This window comes from Entamoeba nuttalli (assembly GCF_000257125.1).
Source record: "Entamoeba nuttalli P19 unplaced genomic scaffold asmbl_7941, whole genome shotgun sequence".
Lineage (NCBI taxonomy): Eukaryota > Evosea > Mastigamoebida > Endamoebidae > Entamoeba > Entamoeba nuttalli.
The window spans coordinates 1-15,301 of NW_008578885.1; the positions used below are offsets into that span (position 1 = coordinate 1).

At 26.3% G+C, this 15,301-nt stretch overlaps 7 protein-coding genes across 7 annotated transcripts; 3 read left to right on the forward strand and 4 right to left on the reverse strand.

Moving 5' to 3' along the window:
- Positions 1-329: 329 nt before the first annotated feature.
- Positions 330-1,049, reverse strand: ENU1_177900 (hypothetical protein; the record flags this gene model as incomplete). The annotated part of the gene is made up of 1 exon (XM_008861386.1): positions 330-1,049. The coding sequence occupies one exon, from the start codon at positions 1,047-1,049 to the stop codon at positions 330-332; it is 720 nt and encodes a 239-aa protein (XP_008859608.1).
- Positions 1,050-2,098: 1,049 nt separating this feature from the next.
- On the reverse strand, positions 2,099-3,973 carry ENU1_177910 (zinc finger protein, putative; the record flags this gene model as incomplete). The annotated part of the gene is made up of 1 exon (XM_008861387.1): positions 2,099-3,973. The coding sequence occupies one exon, from the start codon at positions 3,971-3,973 to the stop codon at positions 2,099-2,101; it is 1,875 nt and encodes a 624-aa protein (XP_008859609.1).
- A 162-nt stretch (positions 3,974-4,135) lies between these two features.
- Positions 4,136-4,516, forward strand: ENU1_177920 (hypothetical protein; the record flags this gene model as incomplete). The annotated part of the gene is made up of 2 exons (XM_008861388.1): positions 4,136-4,178; positions 4,227-4,516. The coding sequence occupies 2 exons, from the start codon at positions 4,136-4,138 to the stop codon at positions 4,514-4,516; spliced, it is 333 nt and encodes a 110-aa protein (XP_008859610.1).
- A 95-nt stretch (positions 4,517-4,611) lies between these two features.
- On the forward strand, positions 4,612-5,710 carry ENU1_177930 (protein phosphatase domain containing protein; the record flags this gene model as incomplete). The annotated part of the gene is made up of 3 exons (XM_008861389.1): positions 4,612-4,878; positions 4,927-5,531; positions 5,581-5,710. 3 exons carry the CDS (start codon positions 4,612-4,614, stop codon positions 5,708-5,710), a joined length of 1,002 nt encoding a protein of 333 aa, XP_008859611.1.
- A 79-nt stretch (positions 5,711-5,789) lies between these two features.
- ENU1_177940 (transcription factor BTF3, putative) lies at positions 5,790-6,314 on the reverse strand (the record flags this gene model as incomplete). The annotated part of the gene is made up of 1 exon (XM_008861390.1): positions 5,790-6,314. One exon carries the CDS (start codon positions 6,312-6,314, stop codon positions 5,790-5,792), a length of 525 nt encoding a protein of 174 aa, XP_008859612.1.
- A 388-nt stretch (positions 6,315-6,702) lies between these two features.
- Positions 6,703-8,196, forward strand: ENU1_177950 (Proliferating-cell nucleolar antigen p120, putative; the record flags this gene model as incomplete). The annotated part of the gene is made up of 1 exon (XM_008861391.1): positions 6,703-8,196. The coding sequence occupies one exon, from the start codon at positions 6,703-6,705 to the stop codon at positions 8,194-8,196; it is 1,494 nt and encodes a 497-aa protein (XP_008859613.1).
- Positions 8,197-8,279: 83 nt separating this feature from the next.
- Positions 8,280-14,384, reverse strand: ENU1_177960 (HEAT repeat-containing protein; the record flags this gene model as incomplete). Its single annotated transcript, XM_008861392.1, has 1 exon — positions 8,280-14,384. The coding sequence occupies one exon, from the start codon at positions 14,382-14,384 to the stop codon at positions 8,280-8,282; it is 6,105 nt and encodes a 2,034-aa protein (XP_008859614.1).
- Positions 14,385-15,301: the final 917 nt, after the last annotated feature.

The following is a 15,301-nucleotide window of genomic DNA, read 5'->3' on the forward strand; positions in this document are numbered from 1 at the left end:
TTCATATTTATTATCATTATAATTTAAATTAAATAATATTATTATTTAGTATAAAAATAAATAAAGAATATAATTAAATTTATATTGATTCTTCATTATTGTATATCCATAATTTGATTATCTTCAGACAGAGACTTGATTACTTTAGCTTCTTTAAGACATTTTATTTCATTATAAAGTTCTTTTCTAACCCATGAGAATAACAAAATAATGTGATACGTAAAAGTTAATTAAAAAATACGCTCAATGACGAAGGAAATGTTAGGTTGAAACCAAAACTTACTTCCAAGTACTAGCCGCATACTCTATTAGTTATAATATCAAACTTATTAAATCTGTATCTCTGGAATTGACCCAACCAAATCCCACTCTAGTACAACAATTTGTTTAATATACAAAGAATGGTCGTAACCTAACTTTGGTAATCGAGACGTACCATACTTACAAAAAAAGTCAGTGGAAAACTCTCCTTTTCCGTCCATCCCTATTTTGAATCCATGACCCAACTCAATAAAATAATTGGTATTTCCGTCTAAAAACGATAAAGGATTAGAGTCATAAACATAGTTGATGTACTTATTCTCATCCTTTTTCCATTGTTGGATAATAACTTTTCTAATAGGCACATTCTTCTGTCTGTCTATAAGTCTTTCTTCTCTAGGATTTTGGAGAGATGTTAAAAATAATTGGTTGTTATGAGTTAGTACAACGACAGTAATATTATCTTTTTGTTTCCATTGCTCTACTTGGGGTTGTGGAATGGAATCTCCTTTATAAATAACTTTAGCGTGATTATACCCATTCCATGTTTCTATTTGGTCAAGATTTTGAATAATAAATTCATTAATCTTATTATCTTGGTTTATTTCTTCAATTTCTCTTAAGTATTGTTGGTCAATTAAATTTATGGATGAATTAAGTTGAACTTCTATGTTAATAATTTTTTCATAAAGAGATGCAAACATAAAACTCATTGCATTTTTTATTTCAGTTGTACCAATTTTGTCAATTAATTGTATTATTTTATTATAAACTTCTGACTTTGACATAATAAGCTTTTGTAATATTTTGTTCTTAAGATTTGATTTAATAAAAAAAAAACTAATCAATTATAATAGAATTTAATTAAACAGTAAATATCATATTATAGTATTTTTTTATTTTTTATTTTAAGATTATAAAATGATATTGAATTTCATTACTGTAAATAATTTTTATTAAATGTAATATTCATCATATTTTAAAAAATAATGTCTGATTCGTTCATTTATTTCATTTTTACTTTGAATATTTTATTTTCATTTCTTTACATATATTCAGTTAATTTAATGTACACACACTCTTTGTTTTTGTTTGTTCTGAATTTAATCAAATCTTCAGTATTAATATTACTTTATTATTTACTCTAATTCATTTATACTTTTTAAAATGGTTTAATGATATTAACTATATAAATGATCAAATGTTGTTGTATATCCCTCATATTATTTATTATAAATTTATATTACTTTTAATTTCAAACTACACTATTATTGTACGATTGTTAGATCTACTTATTAGTTATGATATTTTAAACATTCTTTAATTGATAATTAAATTGTTTATAAATTTATGTTTCATTTTCTTTTTAATATATGAGTTTGGAATAGTCTATCACCTATTCTTGTTTTATAAAATAACTTATCTTTCATTAATTATGATTTTTTATTATCACCTTCAATTAAAATATCAATTAAAATTTCAATTAATACTAATATGTATAGATAAACTTCATGTTCATAATTATATGTATGATGAAGCTATGACTCATTATTCATATTTCATTTATGCATTTAAGAATAAATAAAATCAAATAAGTCTAGTCTAATTTTAGAATAAATAACAAAAATACTAATAACAAAAAAATCTATAAAAATGAAAAAATAACATAATAACTAATAAAAATCGTTTAGTCTGTATAAACTTTGATTATTGAAATATTACTTGTATAATAAAATTTTAATAAAAAAATAATAAAAATTACAACAAAACATGAAACTATAATTATTTTATATCATTTATTTTATTATAAATTATTCTTGACTTTTCTAACAGATTATTAAATAACATAATACTCTAATAAATCTTGAGTAAATAAATGAATGTCATCACAACTCTTTCCACACACAACTAAAACATCGCTTAATGAATCATAATGCATTGACGTTACTTCACCAACTTGAACGTCAAATGTTTGTTTATAATTAAAACTAAAATCAAATTTTTGTATTCTAACTTTTCCTTCAGAAACATATATTTCTTGTCTTCTATGATCAACAGCAAGAAGATTAGGATGGTCAAACCTTCCTCTTCTCTCTTCTCCAATACTTCCCTTTACTTGAATAATATATCCTTGATTATTTGTTATTACAATTCTATTATTTCCTGTATCAGCAATAACAAACATAACTTGATTTCCTATTGTAATAGCCTTAATGTCTGTTGGTTGATTAAAGTCAACTCCTATTGCTTTTATAAATGTTCCGTCATGAGCAAATATTGCAATTCTATCATTTTCTGTATCAGTAACATATAACAATTGTTCTTTCTGTACATAAACACATGAACTTGGTGCTTTTAATGAACTTTTACCTTCTTTTTGATATGACCTCACATACCTTCCTTTTATAAATAATTGAACTCTATTATTCCCTTTGTCCACTACCCAAACCCACTCTTCTTTACCAATAACCCCAACTGCAATTCCAACAGGATTTTTAAATTGTCCTCTTCCATTTCCTCGTCCACCAAATATCATAAATTCATTTCCAATAATTTTAACACAATCATTCCCACTATCTACTACTGCATATCCACCATTAATACTACAAAGATATGTAATATAAACTTTATTTTTATCACTTGTGGCATTTGATGAAATGACTTGTAACGGTGGTGCAATACGAACACGAATAGGTGAATTATCTATTTCTATTCCTTTACAACTTATTTTTATTAAAACGTCTCCTTCTTGTTCTCCATGTAAAACTATTTCATCTTCATTTACACTAATAGTAAGAATTCCCCCTTCAGTTGGAGACTCTTCTATTTGAAGAGTTGTTAATGAGTATTTTAAATGACCTGTAGAAGGTGGGTGTGGGATAGGTTTTGTAGGATATATTTGAATTTGAAGATGATGTAATGAATTTATGCATAATTCTTTTAATAAAATTGTTTTTGTTGTGTTAATAGGTAATATAATGATCGCAGTATTTTCAATTTTTTGTGAAAAGGAACTGTGTGCATTAATTTTTAGTGAATAGTTAATACTCTCCAAAGATGAAATAATTTCATTTGAATCATCAACACCTGATAATGAATTAATTTTTGTTAAACAATTTGAAAGTTTTCTTAAGTTTTGATATAACTTCGGTAATGTTGGACCTTTCATGTAATGGGCATAAAATAATGACAATGGTGTTATATTATGTTTCCGATGAATATCTCTTTGACAAACTGAACAAATAACACATTGGCATGTATAACAATACATTTCTGCAGATTTCATATGAACCAAACAAAATTTTCCAGGTTTAAAGACTTCTACTGAATGTTTTCGTTTAACGTGTAAAGAAGAATGGTCAACACAAAAATTTACTTGACAATTAAAGCAATATCCTAATGCTTTATTTTCACATCCTTTTTCATCAGTACATTGTGCAAATTCAAAAACCTTTTTAATTCGTTTGTAAGGAGTTGGTAGTATTTCTGGCGCTCCAAAAGGTAATTGAATAAACTTATGACACTGAGGACAATATAATTCAGATTCTTCTTCAGAATATTCGTTATGTGATTTTTGGGATTGTATTAATGACATTATACAATCTCTACATATTACATGAGTACAAGGTAATACTTTTGGAATATTTGGAATAGAAAAGTGTCCATCACAAAACCCACAACGACAGACATCTATTCTGGAACGAGAACACATCTGAGTAATTATTCTTGACTCTTTTTTTAGTTTCTTTTTTCGGTTTTTCCTTTTTTTTATAATACAACTTCTTCATGTTCTATAATGAAAAGACACTTCGTACATCTTTACAGATGAAAAGACAATTGCACATAAAAGTTTGAATACTATGAATTTAACAAAATGGAAAAAACTGAAAATAATTCATTGCAAGCAATTAAACAAAGTTTGTTACTTAATTGTTTATGTACTTTTGAGATAATTTAATACACAGAAAGAAAGAGAAAAATATTACACAGAAACATTATTAAAAATGAATTACAAAATTTGAGAGAAATGCTAGATATGTATCAAAACAAAATTACGTCTTCTTCATTAAAAGAGAAAACACAAGAAAAAGTAACTCCTAAAGAAGATGTATATTCCTATAATGATATGTACACATTATTGAAAGAAATTCAATACCAAAACCGTGAACTTATTGTATCTCAGTCAGTACTTGCCCAATACAATAAAGAAGTTTGGTATGCAGAGTTAAAAATTCTTAGAACAAAAAATGATTAAAGAATTAAATAATAAAAAAAAGGAAAAATTTTAAAATTTTATAAATTTATCTAAAAAAAGGAAAAACATTAGAACAAAATAATCTAAAAAAATTAATGGGTGAAAACAGAGAAATTAATCATATTACAAGAGGTGTTTCTATTCATATAGTTGAATCAGTTGATATCTCTGATGAAGCAAAATATAATCAAAAAAGACCTCGAACAAGAGGAAATTCATTTTATGGAAGAGAGAGACCTGTTTTCAATGGAAATAAACAATGCCTTCATGTCAACAGTTGTATCTTACCAAACAAGAGTTGGTCAATATTTATTCCAAAAGGTACAACTGGTAAGCAAATTTCAGGTGAACCTTATAATTTTGTTTGTTTAAGAAATTTAAAAAAAAATTTGACGTATTAATAGTGTTAGGAATATACATTCTCTAAATCACATGATATAGGTGTTTCTCTCACTATTGGTAAGAGAAATTATATGGAAGATGAAGTGCTTGTTGCAGGAAATGTAAAAGAAGGAATAGATCTAGTTGGTATTTTCGATGGACACAATGGTTCTGATGCAGCAAAATTAGCTGCGAAATTATTTAAAGAAGAAATAAAACATTTAGAAGAAGAATTCGACTGGATAACCCTTTTTGAACAAGTTCATTCAACCATTATTAAATCAACAGAGTCAGGAACTACTGCAACACTAGCCTTAATTTATAGTAATAAAATTACAGTAGTCCATTGTGGTGATTCAACAGCTTTTGCTTTAAAAAAAAGAAAACTCAAAAAATTAACACATGACCAAAATACTTCTTGTTTAGAAGAAGTTTCATCCATTAAAAAAAATGGTGGTGTTGTTGAATTTAATGGTGGCATTCTTCGAGTAAATGGACAGATTTCAGTTACTAGATCATTAGGCGATAAAAAATTCCATCCACCATTAACATGTATTCCTGAAGTAATTGAACTAGAAAGTGATGATATCACCTCCTTAGTCTTAACATCTGATGGAATATCATCAGTACTTCAGTTTGTTTTCCTTCATCTAAACTTTTTAAGAAATATACTCATCTACTAGACTTGATGAAATAGAAGCAGTAATGAATTCTGAAATGAATGTTGAAGAAAAATCATCTACTTTAAGAAATCAATCCTTCATAAGAGAAGGAAAAGATAATATGAGTGTCATAGTAGTCTCTTTTAATTGAAAATGTATTTTTATAACAAATTTAAGTTAAAATAAAAAAGAAAAAATAATATTATTAGAAAAGAATATCTTTATTTGAATTATTCTTTCTTTTCTTCAGCAGCTGGGGCTTCAGCCTCTTCTTTCTTTTCTTCTTTAACTTCTTCTTCCTTCTTTTCTTCAGCAGCTGGGGCAGCAAATTGTTTAGTAATTTCTTCAATTTGAGCTTGGGCGGCTTTGTTGAATTGTTCTTCAGTCATTTCTTCTACTTTATTAGCACCAGTAACAAAGAAGACTCCACCTTCACTAGTGCACATAATCTTTGGGTTTTTCCAGTTAGTAATTTTATATTGTCCATCTTTCTTTTGAATCATTTCACATTCATCGATTCCTCCAATATGTTGGCCTTTCAATGTTTTAATAGCAGCTTCGAGTTTCTTAGTTTCAGCAGCGGCTCCTTTGTGTTCAACTTTTCCTTTCATTCTTGGGGCTGATTTACCAACGTGAGTATTAGCTGTAACAGTAACAGTTTTACCATTGACAGTAATCTTTTTAGAAGCACCTGAAGTTGGTGCATAGGCAGTATTTAAAACTGTTTGTCTGCTTGTCTTATTAGTCTTTGGCATTGATAAACCAATTTAATAGTTTGGTAGGTTTTGTTTTATTTAATTTTAATTTTTTTTACTATTATTTATCATTCATTTATTTTGGGTTTCAATTATAGTTAGTTTGTAATATTTATTAATAATATTATAGCTTTATTATATCCTTGTTCAAGCATTAATAAAAGGCAAGAATGATAACTTATGACAATAGTCAATAACTCAAGCAAAACCAGTGACTGAATAACAAAAACAATAATCCACTTGTACTTATAAACAAGATTCGTATATAAACAAAGTGTTATAACAATTATATTATTTATGTTATAAGAAAAATAAAAAATTAAAACTAATATCAAAAAAATAAATAGGGTTTTGTGGAACAAAAAATGGATTGAAAAGATTGTGTTGAATGAAAAGAACATCACAAGATAATAAGGTGAAAAAATCAGATATAACCCAAGATGTTGTTGAAGATATCAAAAAAGTTGAAACAATTGAAGAAGTAAAGGAAAGCCTTCCAACAGAGAATATTAAAAATAATGAAGAAAAAGAAGAGCATAAGTCAGAAGAAAAAGTAAAAGAAGAACATCAACCAGAAGAAAAAGTAAAAGAAGAACCTGCTGAAGAACTTTTTCCATCTGATGATGAAGACATTAAAGACGAGTTTAGTGAAGAAGAAACTCCATTCGAACAAAATGCAAAGAAAACCAATTTAAAGGAAGCAAAAATTAAAGCAGAAGCTGCTGAAGAAATGCAAACAAATATCGCTGCTGAACAAAGACATACACTTCCAAGTGGACAAGAAATTATTCATGCACAAGAGATAGGGGATGTAGCTACTATTGGAACTCGAATTAGAGAAATTGTTGCTGTTTTATGTGATTTTAAAGCCCGACATGAGGAAGGAAGAAGTCGTCAAGAATATATCTCATTATTAATTCAAGATATGCAAACATATTATTCATGTAATGAATTTTTAGCAACATTGGTCGTAGACTTATTTGGGCCAAAAGGAGCTGTTGACTTCATGGAAGCAAATGAAGCACCAAGACCAGTTACAATTCGTGTAAATACATTAAAATCAAGAAGGAGAGAACTTGCTCAAAAATTAATTAATAGAGGTGTTAATGTTGATATGGTTGAATGGAGTAAATCCGGGTTAGTTGTTTATGACTCTCAAGTCCCTATTGGTGCTACTCCAGAGTATTTGGCTGGTCAATATATTTTACAAAGTTCATCATCTTGGGTTTCTGTTATTGCTTTAGCACCACAACCAAATGAAAAAATTTTGGATATGTGTGCTGCTCCAGGAGGTAAAACAACTCATATTGCTGCATTAATGAAAGACACTGGTGTTCTTGTTGCAAATGATATTAGTAAAGATCGTCTTAAAGCAGTTATTGGTAATGTTCATCGTTTAGGAATTACAAATACTATAATTACAAATTATGATGGACATGAGTTCCCTAAGGTGATGGGTCAGTTTGACCGTGTTTTAGTTGATGCTCCTTGTACGGGTTTGGGTATTATTTCACGTGATGCGGCTGTTAAGTTAAGCAAGAGTGAACAGGATATTAAGGATTGCACAAGAATACAAAAAGAGTTGATTTTACATGCCATTGATTCAGTAAATCCAAAAAGCAAGACTGGTGGGTATGTAGTTTATTCTACTTGTTCTATTACTGTAGAAGAGAACGAAGCAGTAATTGATTACGCTTTAAAGAAAAGAAATGTTAAAGTTGTGCCTATTGCTTTACAAGATGGTGTTGGAGAAGATGGATATGTTAACCATAGACAATATCGTTTCCATCCATCAGTAAAAATGGCAAAAAGATTCTTCCCACACGTCCAAAATATGGATGGTTTCTTCGTATGCAAATTAAAAGTGAATGTTACTCATTAAAGTTTGATTGATTTCGATTTTTATTTGTTTTTTTCTTTTTTTAATAAAATTAAATAATTAAGTTAAAAGAAGAAAATAAATTATTAATTCAAATACTTCTGTAAAGAATCAGCTCCTAAGTGTTTCTGAACTATTTGAGCAAATTCTTTTGCTGCTTCAACAACTTCTTGATTAGTGTCTTCCATAAGATCTGTGAGATATGGAAGAGTTTCTGGGAGTAAGTAAACAATGTCAGCAGCAATAGTATCCCACAAATGAATCATACAATGTAGTGCTGCTAAACGGACAATTGAATCAGTGTGTTGAGTTTGAATTAATAATTGATGGTTCAAAGGTTTCCAACAAACCTGGTTAGGTACACATAATGCAAATTGACATAAACAAGGAGACAACCTTTTAGTAATAAAATCAAAGTAATCATCTTCTTCTTTATAACAGTTATGCATTAGATCAATCAAATTAACTGTTGGTAACAATTGTTCAACTTTTTGAGAATCAACAAAGTTAGAATTATCATTTTGGAATAATGTTTGTAATAATTCAATATTTAAATAAATAGAGTCTAATAGTACAATAGCATTATCTCCTTTTTTGATATTATTTGCTGAACGTTTACCTAATGTTGATCTTTCTGGAACAAGGGCATTTGCAAGACTTAAAGGCAATTGATTTAAAATACTTAATATACTTTTAAGAACAAAAGCATAGTATGGAACAAATAAGGATTTTAATGTTTTTGAGAATGATAAGATAATCTTTGTATATATGTAAATTGAAGGTATTTCACTTATTCCAACTACTTCATTAAATCCTTCTGCACATTTCAAGAAGAATGGTTTAAATGTATCATCTGATAATTTTAATACCAATGAATTAAATACTCCAATTAATTCATCATTACAATGTTTCATATTTAATGGACTAGAAATCTTTGGTATTGTTTTTAATGCTTCAAATAAGAATTGATATAATTTAATTCTCATTTGAGAAATAGACGTTTGGTTTTCATTTAAGCTCTTTGATAATAATCCAAACAAAGCTGCAAGAGAAGTATCATTTTGTAATTTCTTGTTCTTAAAATTAGAAGATACCAATGACATAACTAATCTAAATTCTATTGAAGAACCAACAACACCCATAAATTCCATAATAAATGGATAAACAACTGGATTTGAAGTATATTCTGAGTCTAATATTAATGGAATAAAAGAATTAATATATGGATGTACAATATTTCCATATGATTTAGTAAAACTCATCATACAAGATATTACTGAGTTAATTAAACTATTCACACTATCTTCATCTCCACCATGTGGCAATAAGTCAAAGAACATTGGAATTAATTGTGGTAATTGTGGCATCAATGATGTTTTTAATTCGGCAGCATATATACTAAGACATAATAAAGCAGAAGCAACAATCTTAATATTTTTGAGAGTGTCTTTAATTTGAATACATTTTAATACATAATTTAATAGGTCCATAAATATAGAAGTATGTTGTGCTCCATAAAATCTTAATAAGATTTCTAATAATAAAACTCCTGTTTGAATAGTTGCTTGTTCTGCATCATTGTCTACACTACTTGGATTTAATTTATCTACATTTTCAAGAATTTTAATAACTACATGAATAAGTCCATTTTCAGCATTTAAGAAACTTGCTTCATACATACTCATTTCTTCTGGTGTTAATGCAGTTAATTTTTGATTTAAAATAAGTAAAGCAGTTCTTTTAACACGAATACTTGATTGTTTTAATAAGAAAACAACAGCTCGAATGAGTGTAGTTATACTAAACAAATCAGAAATATTATCTACCATATCATGTAATTTATCTGCAACAATAGTATTAGAATCATTTTCATCAGTACAATCAAATTTATTTAACATTTCAATAACTTGTTTGAAAAGAATAGTATAATTTTGTTGAATATTAACATCTTCAGTAGTTTTCATACACTTAGCAATAAATTCTCTTTTAGTAATTTGTCCATTGACAAAATCAATACATAAATGTGCTACTTCGTTTTTCTTTGTTATTTTTAATTGATATCCAGCAAATATACCTTCCCTATTTTCTTGTAATAATTGACAAGCATCTTCAATAATACAAGCAAGTAATTTAATTACTTTGTCATTATTTAATTCTCTAAAAACATCATAAATAAATGGTAAAACGTTATCTGCTTCATTTTCTATCAATAAGACTATCACTCCAGAAAGATGTTCTTCTGATAATTTACTTTCTTTAAATAATTGTAAAAAGATTTCCCTTCTTCTATGATATGGTAATTGATTATAATTATCAACAATCATTGATAATAATTCAACGATTGATGTAGCTGGAAGTCCTTGTGCTGAGCTAATAGAAGATATTACATGTGGAATTAATTTTTGCACAACAATTCCAACAATTTCTTCTTTAGATAAAGCTCTGACAAACCTATCTGAATGTTCAACAAATAATGTTGGGAATAATGCAATCATTTGTGATAATAGTGTAATAGCTCCATTATAAATTGCTGGAGTCATTCCAAATGTTTCAATAACTTCATAAATAACATCTATAACAGTTAAAACTTGAATACTTGATGCGAGATCTTCAGTCATTTTTTTAATTTTATTTTGGAATGTATCATGTTTTGATCTTACAATAATAGTTCCTTTTTTCCTTGGTTGTTCAATAGGTTTAGCTGTAGAAATAAATGTGAGATACTTTGAAACAAATCCAACTGTATATATTAAACTATTCATTTCAATATTAATAAGATAGTCTGTATGATAGCACTGTGGTAATTTAATAGTGGTTTGTATTAATTGAGAAATATTTTTAATACTCTCACTAAATGTTTTATTAAATTCATTATCTTCAAAGTTAATATTATTTAATGAACCCTTATGTACTTTAAAGAAGGATTCAAAAACAAATACCATAAATTGTAATTCATTCATAATGCTTTCATCTTCTTTTCCTTGGTTATTATTTTCAATAATTTCTTCTTCCATTTTTTTGTCATTACTTTCATTTAGTGTTGTTTCTATAACAACAGATGGTAATTTCTTTAATTGTTTATTTTGAAGTGACTCTTTTGTATTGATCATTGTTATAATTTTCATGACAATTTTGTTAACTAAATCAAATGGAGTTATCTTAAGCATTTTATTTAATCTATTGATGACTTGTGATCTTTTATCTTTGTGTTCTACAGATAATATTCTAAGGAATTCTTCTTGATGAATATCATCCATCATTCCCCACATTTCTTCATTCATTAATGAAGAAATTAATACCACATTTTCACCATTACTCATTTGAATAATTTCTTTAAAGGTATCAAATAATTGTTTATTTCCAACAAATGCCCCAACATATTTAGTTTGTACAATTGACTTTATTACTTCACTTAATACTTTTTGTTCAAATTGACTATCATACAATTCATCAGAGTCATTTAACATATTCATTGTTCCAATAATATTATCAATACTTCTCATTCCAAATGACATTAATACTTTCATTTTTTCTTGTGATGATAATAAATGGTCTTTATTAATTACATCAATAACATGATCAACAAATAACCCTCTATATTTTTCATTAATTTTATTCAAATAAACATTATTAAATGTTGTAATAAAATTACTTGATGAAGTTAATTCAATTTTTGATTGTTGTATAGCAGTAATATAATTCAAATAATATTCAGATTTTAATACTTTATTTCCTCCTATTATAATATTATTTTCTTTATATCCTTTTGCAAGTTTACCAATTTCATTTAAACAATCAAACCCATACGTTCTTTCTTTTGAACTTTCTTTCATTAATTCTTTAATCACAAAAATAAAATGTTGTTGAATAATAATTGATTTTTCCTTTTCTGATAAAGTAGATTTAATTGTATTTAAAAATGAAATGTAATGAGTAGTTCCAATTAATCCTTTAAGAGTTTCTTCTTTAGTTTTTTCACTTTTATTGTAAGAATTTAAAGCAATATTAAATGGTAATAATTTAAGATATTCAATATATTGGAAACAATCTCCTTGAACTAATTCAACAAATAAACTTGTAATACATGAATTATAATTACTTTGTTCTTTAAGAGAGTCAATGAGTATATTAGTTAACATTTCATTATATGAAATATTATTTTTATATCCAAGGTTTTTAAATTGGATTGTATCAAATAACAAAACTAATATTTCAATCATTAAAGTTTTAATTCTAATTGTAGGATTTTGTCTATATAATGATAATAATACAGATAATAAAAATTCACAACTCTTTTTATTACATTCTAATTCTTTTAATTTATTTACTTCCATATATTGACCAAAAATAATTATGATAGTATTGTATAACGAATTTAATTCGCTAAAAGTAATATCAGTTTTAGAAAGTGTTGATTCCAATTGACTTCCAATTGATTCATAAATATCTTTTAAAATAAATAAATCTTCTAGTTTTGAAAAGTATTTAAGATATAAATCAAGAATATATAATGTTTGTAAAACGTTATCTCTTTCAGGAATAAATATACCATATAATTCATTTAACCATTTTCTTGGAACTTCTAATTTTGATAAGTATTTTATCATTACTTCATTTACCTCTATTGGTAATAATTTACAAAACTTACATAAATGTTCACATACTATTTCTGCTGATACAACTGGAATTAATTTTTCATAATTATCTTCATTGAATAATTCAATATAAAATGAATGTTTAATTGGTGTATTAAATAATTGAACCAATACTGATTTTACTTCAGCAAATTGTTCACCTGATTTTTTTAGTGCAGTCATAATTTGGGCTATTGTTGCATTTGTAATTAGTCCTGTTTTCTTTACTGTAGCAATAGTTCCAATATAACTATACCCTTCAAACAATGGCATGTTCATTGAAGAATTTAATATTTCTTTTAACTGGTTGGCTAATTCAACATTAGAAACATCAGGTTGTTTAAAATATTCATTAATAGCAACAGAAAACTCTTGTGGATATTTACTATCTAAGTTATTAAGAAGATTAAAGTATTCATAATTAATTTTTCCTTTATTAACACTTTTACTTACATCAAAAATGTGTTTAACAATAATAATAAGATGTCTTTCATTTAATTGAATATTGTTAACAATAGGACCAAATAATTCTGTATATTTCTTTGATGAGATTGAATCTTTATTTAATGTTTGAAGACAAAGTAAAACAAAATCTCCTAAGTCACACTTCTTCTTAGATAAAGCTATTAAAGTAGAAACTACCATTTGAACTGAATTTAATAAAAATGTCTGAATTTGTTGTGGGAATATTTTCATTGAATATTGATATTTACATCCAATACATAAAACTGAAATAAATTGACTTGGATGTGAAGTTGCAGTATATTTATGAAGGACTAATAATAATGAAGAAAATTTCGATTCAGACAAAGTATGAACTGAAAGAATTTGGGCAGATAATGAAAGTGCAACAACTGTAAGCTTTGGTGAATCTGATTTAATTAATTGAAGAACAACTGAAAGTAATGTAGTTAAAACAACTTCAGATATAATTTGTTGTTGAGCAATACTAATTAATAAAGTACAAATAAAAGTACTATAACGAGCATTATGAATAAGAATAGGATGATCAATATAAAAATTAATTAAAGTAGAAAGTGTAGTTGGGAATTGAGTTAAATGAATAACAAAATCTCTTCTACTAATTCTATCTAAATTAATAAAATTAGTAAATATTGTTGGTTTAGATAAAGACAATAAACGAATAAATAATGGATTCTGATAATGAGATAAGAATGAAAGAATTAACTCATTAGCACCAACTGTATTAATAGAATAAACACGAATCATATATTCAATAATTGGTCCACATTCTGGATTTAAGAAGTGTTGACTTAAATAAGGTAAGAAGTTTGATATTTTTTTTGATAATTCTTTATTTTGACTATCCGTTAACATGTCTCTATTACACTGTTCTGATTCATCTCCAAATAATGATGCTTTCCATTCACTTAACAATTCGTGGTTTTTAAATAAATGATTTAGTGAGTCTAATGCACCTCTATGTAATGTATATCTATCAATAAATTTAGCTTTATTATTATCATAGATAAAAGATACAATATGAGAGGTATTAACAGTAGGAACAAAGGCATTTAGTTGTGACGCGATAGACATATTAGACAATAATTATTTCTTGTTTGAAAAAGAAAAAAGGGTTTTTTAAACCTTTTAATAAAAACCTAATTATAATTAAAAAAAAGAAATAAAAGAAAACTTGATTGAAATTACAAACTTCAAATGTATTTTAATTAATACTACAAAAGAGATATTTAAATAGAACAATCATATCTCATACTTCCATTCTATTTTTTATTGTTGTTGTTTAATAACTAATTATTAAAAATAGTGTTATACTTACTTACTAAAAAAGCAAATTGATGTATTTTTTTTATGTACAACCAAAATATAATCGAAAAACATAAAATGGTATTGAATAATAAAAAATTAAATAAAAACCTTCATTTCATATTTCAAATAAACTATATTGAATCGAAAGTAGCACTTCAGAAACACTACACACAAATATTAAAATGAATATAAACGTTTATTATAACTTCGATGTTATTGTCTGGTTATGATGATGTCTTTTTTGAGAATCCACTAACCAATATCTCAAAGTAATGAGGTGTTATGATGGTATTTATTTGTTGTGATACAAGTGTATTTATTATGATGAAACTCGAAACATGTATTGGGTTATTATCAAATTAAAATGATATAAATGATGATATTAATATTAAATGAAATAAGTTATAATAATATAGTGATAATGAAATATTCTTTCATCATAAAATAAGAAAATAAAAAAGATGAAGTTATTTAAAATTAAAGTAGAAGGAAAACAGGAAGTAACAAGAAGAGTTAAGCAGAAGGAATATTAAAAAGACTTCAACTCAAAAGAAATAAAACACAAGAAGAATGTCTTGCTCACAAGACAAGAAGAAAATCTAAATAAGAATTAAAACAATGAAATTACTCATTTTAATAATGTGTGATGTGACTAATATCCATTAATCAATGAATAAATGACA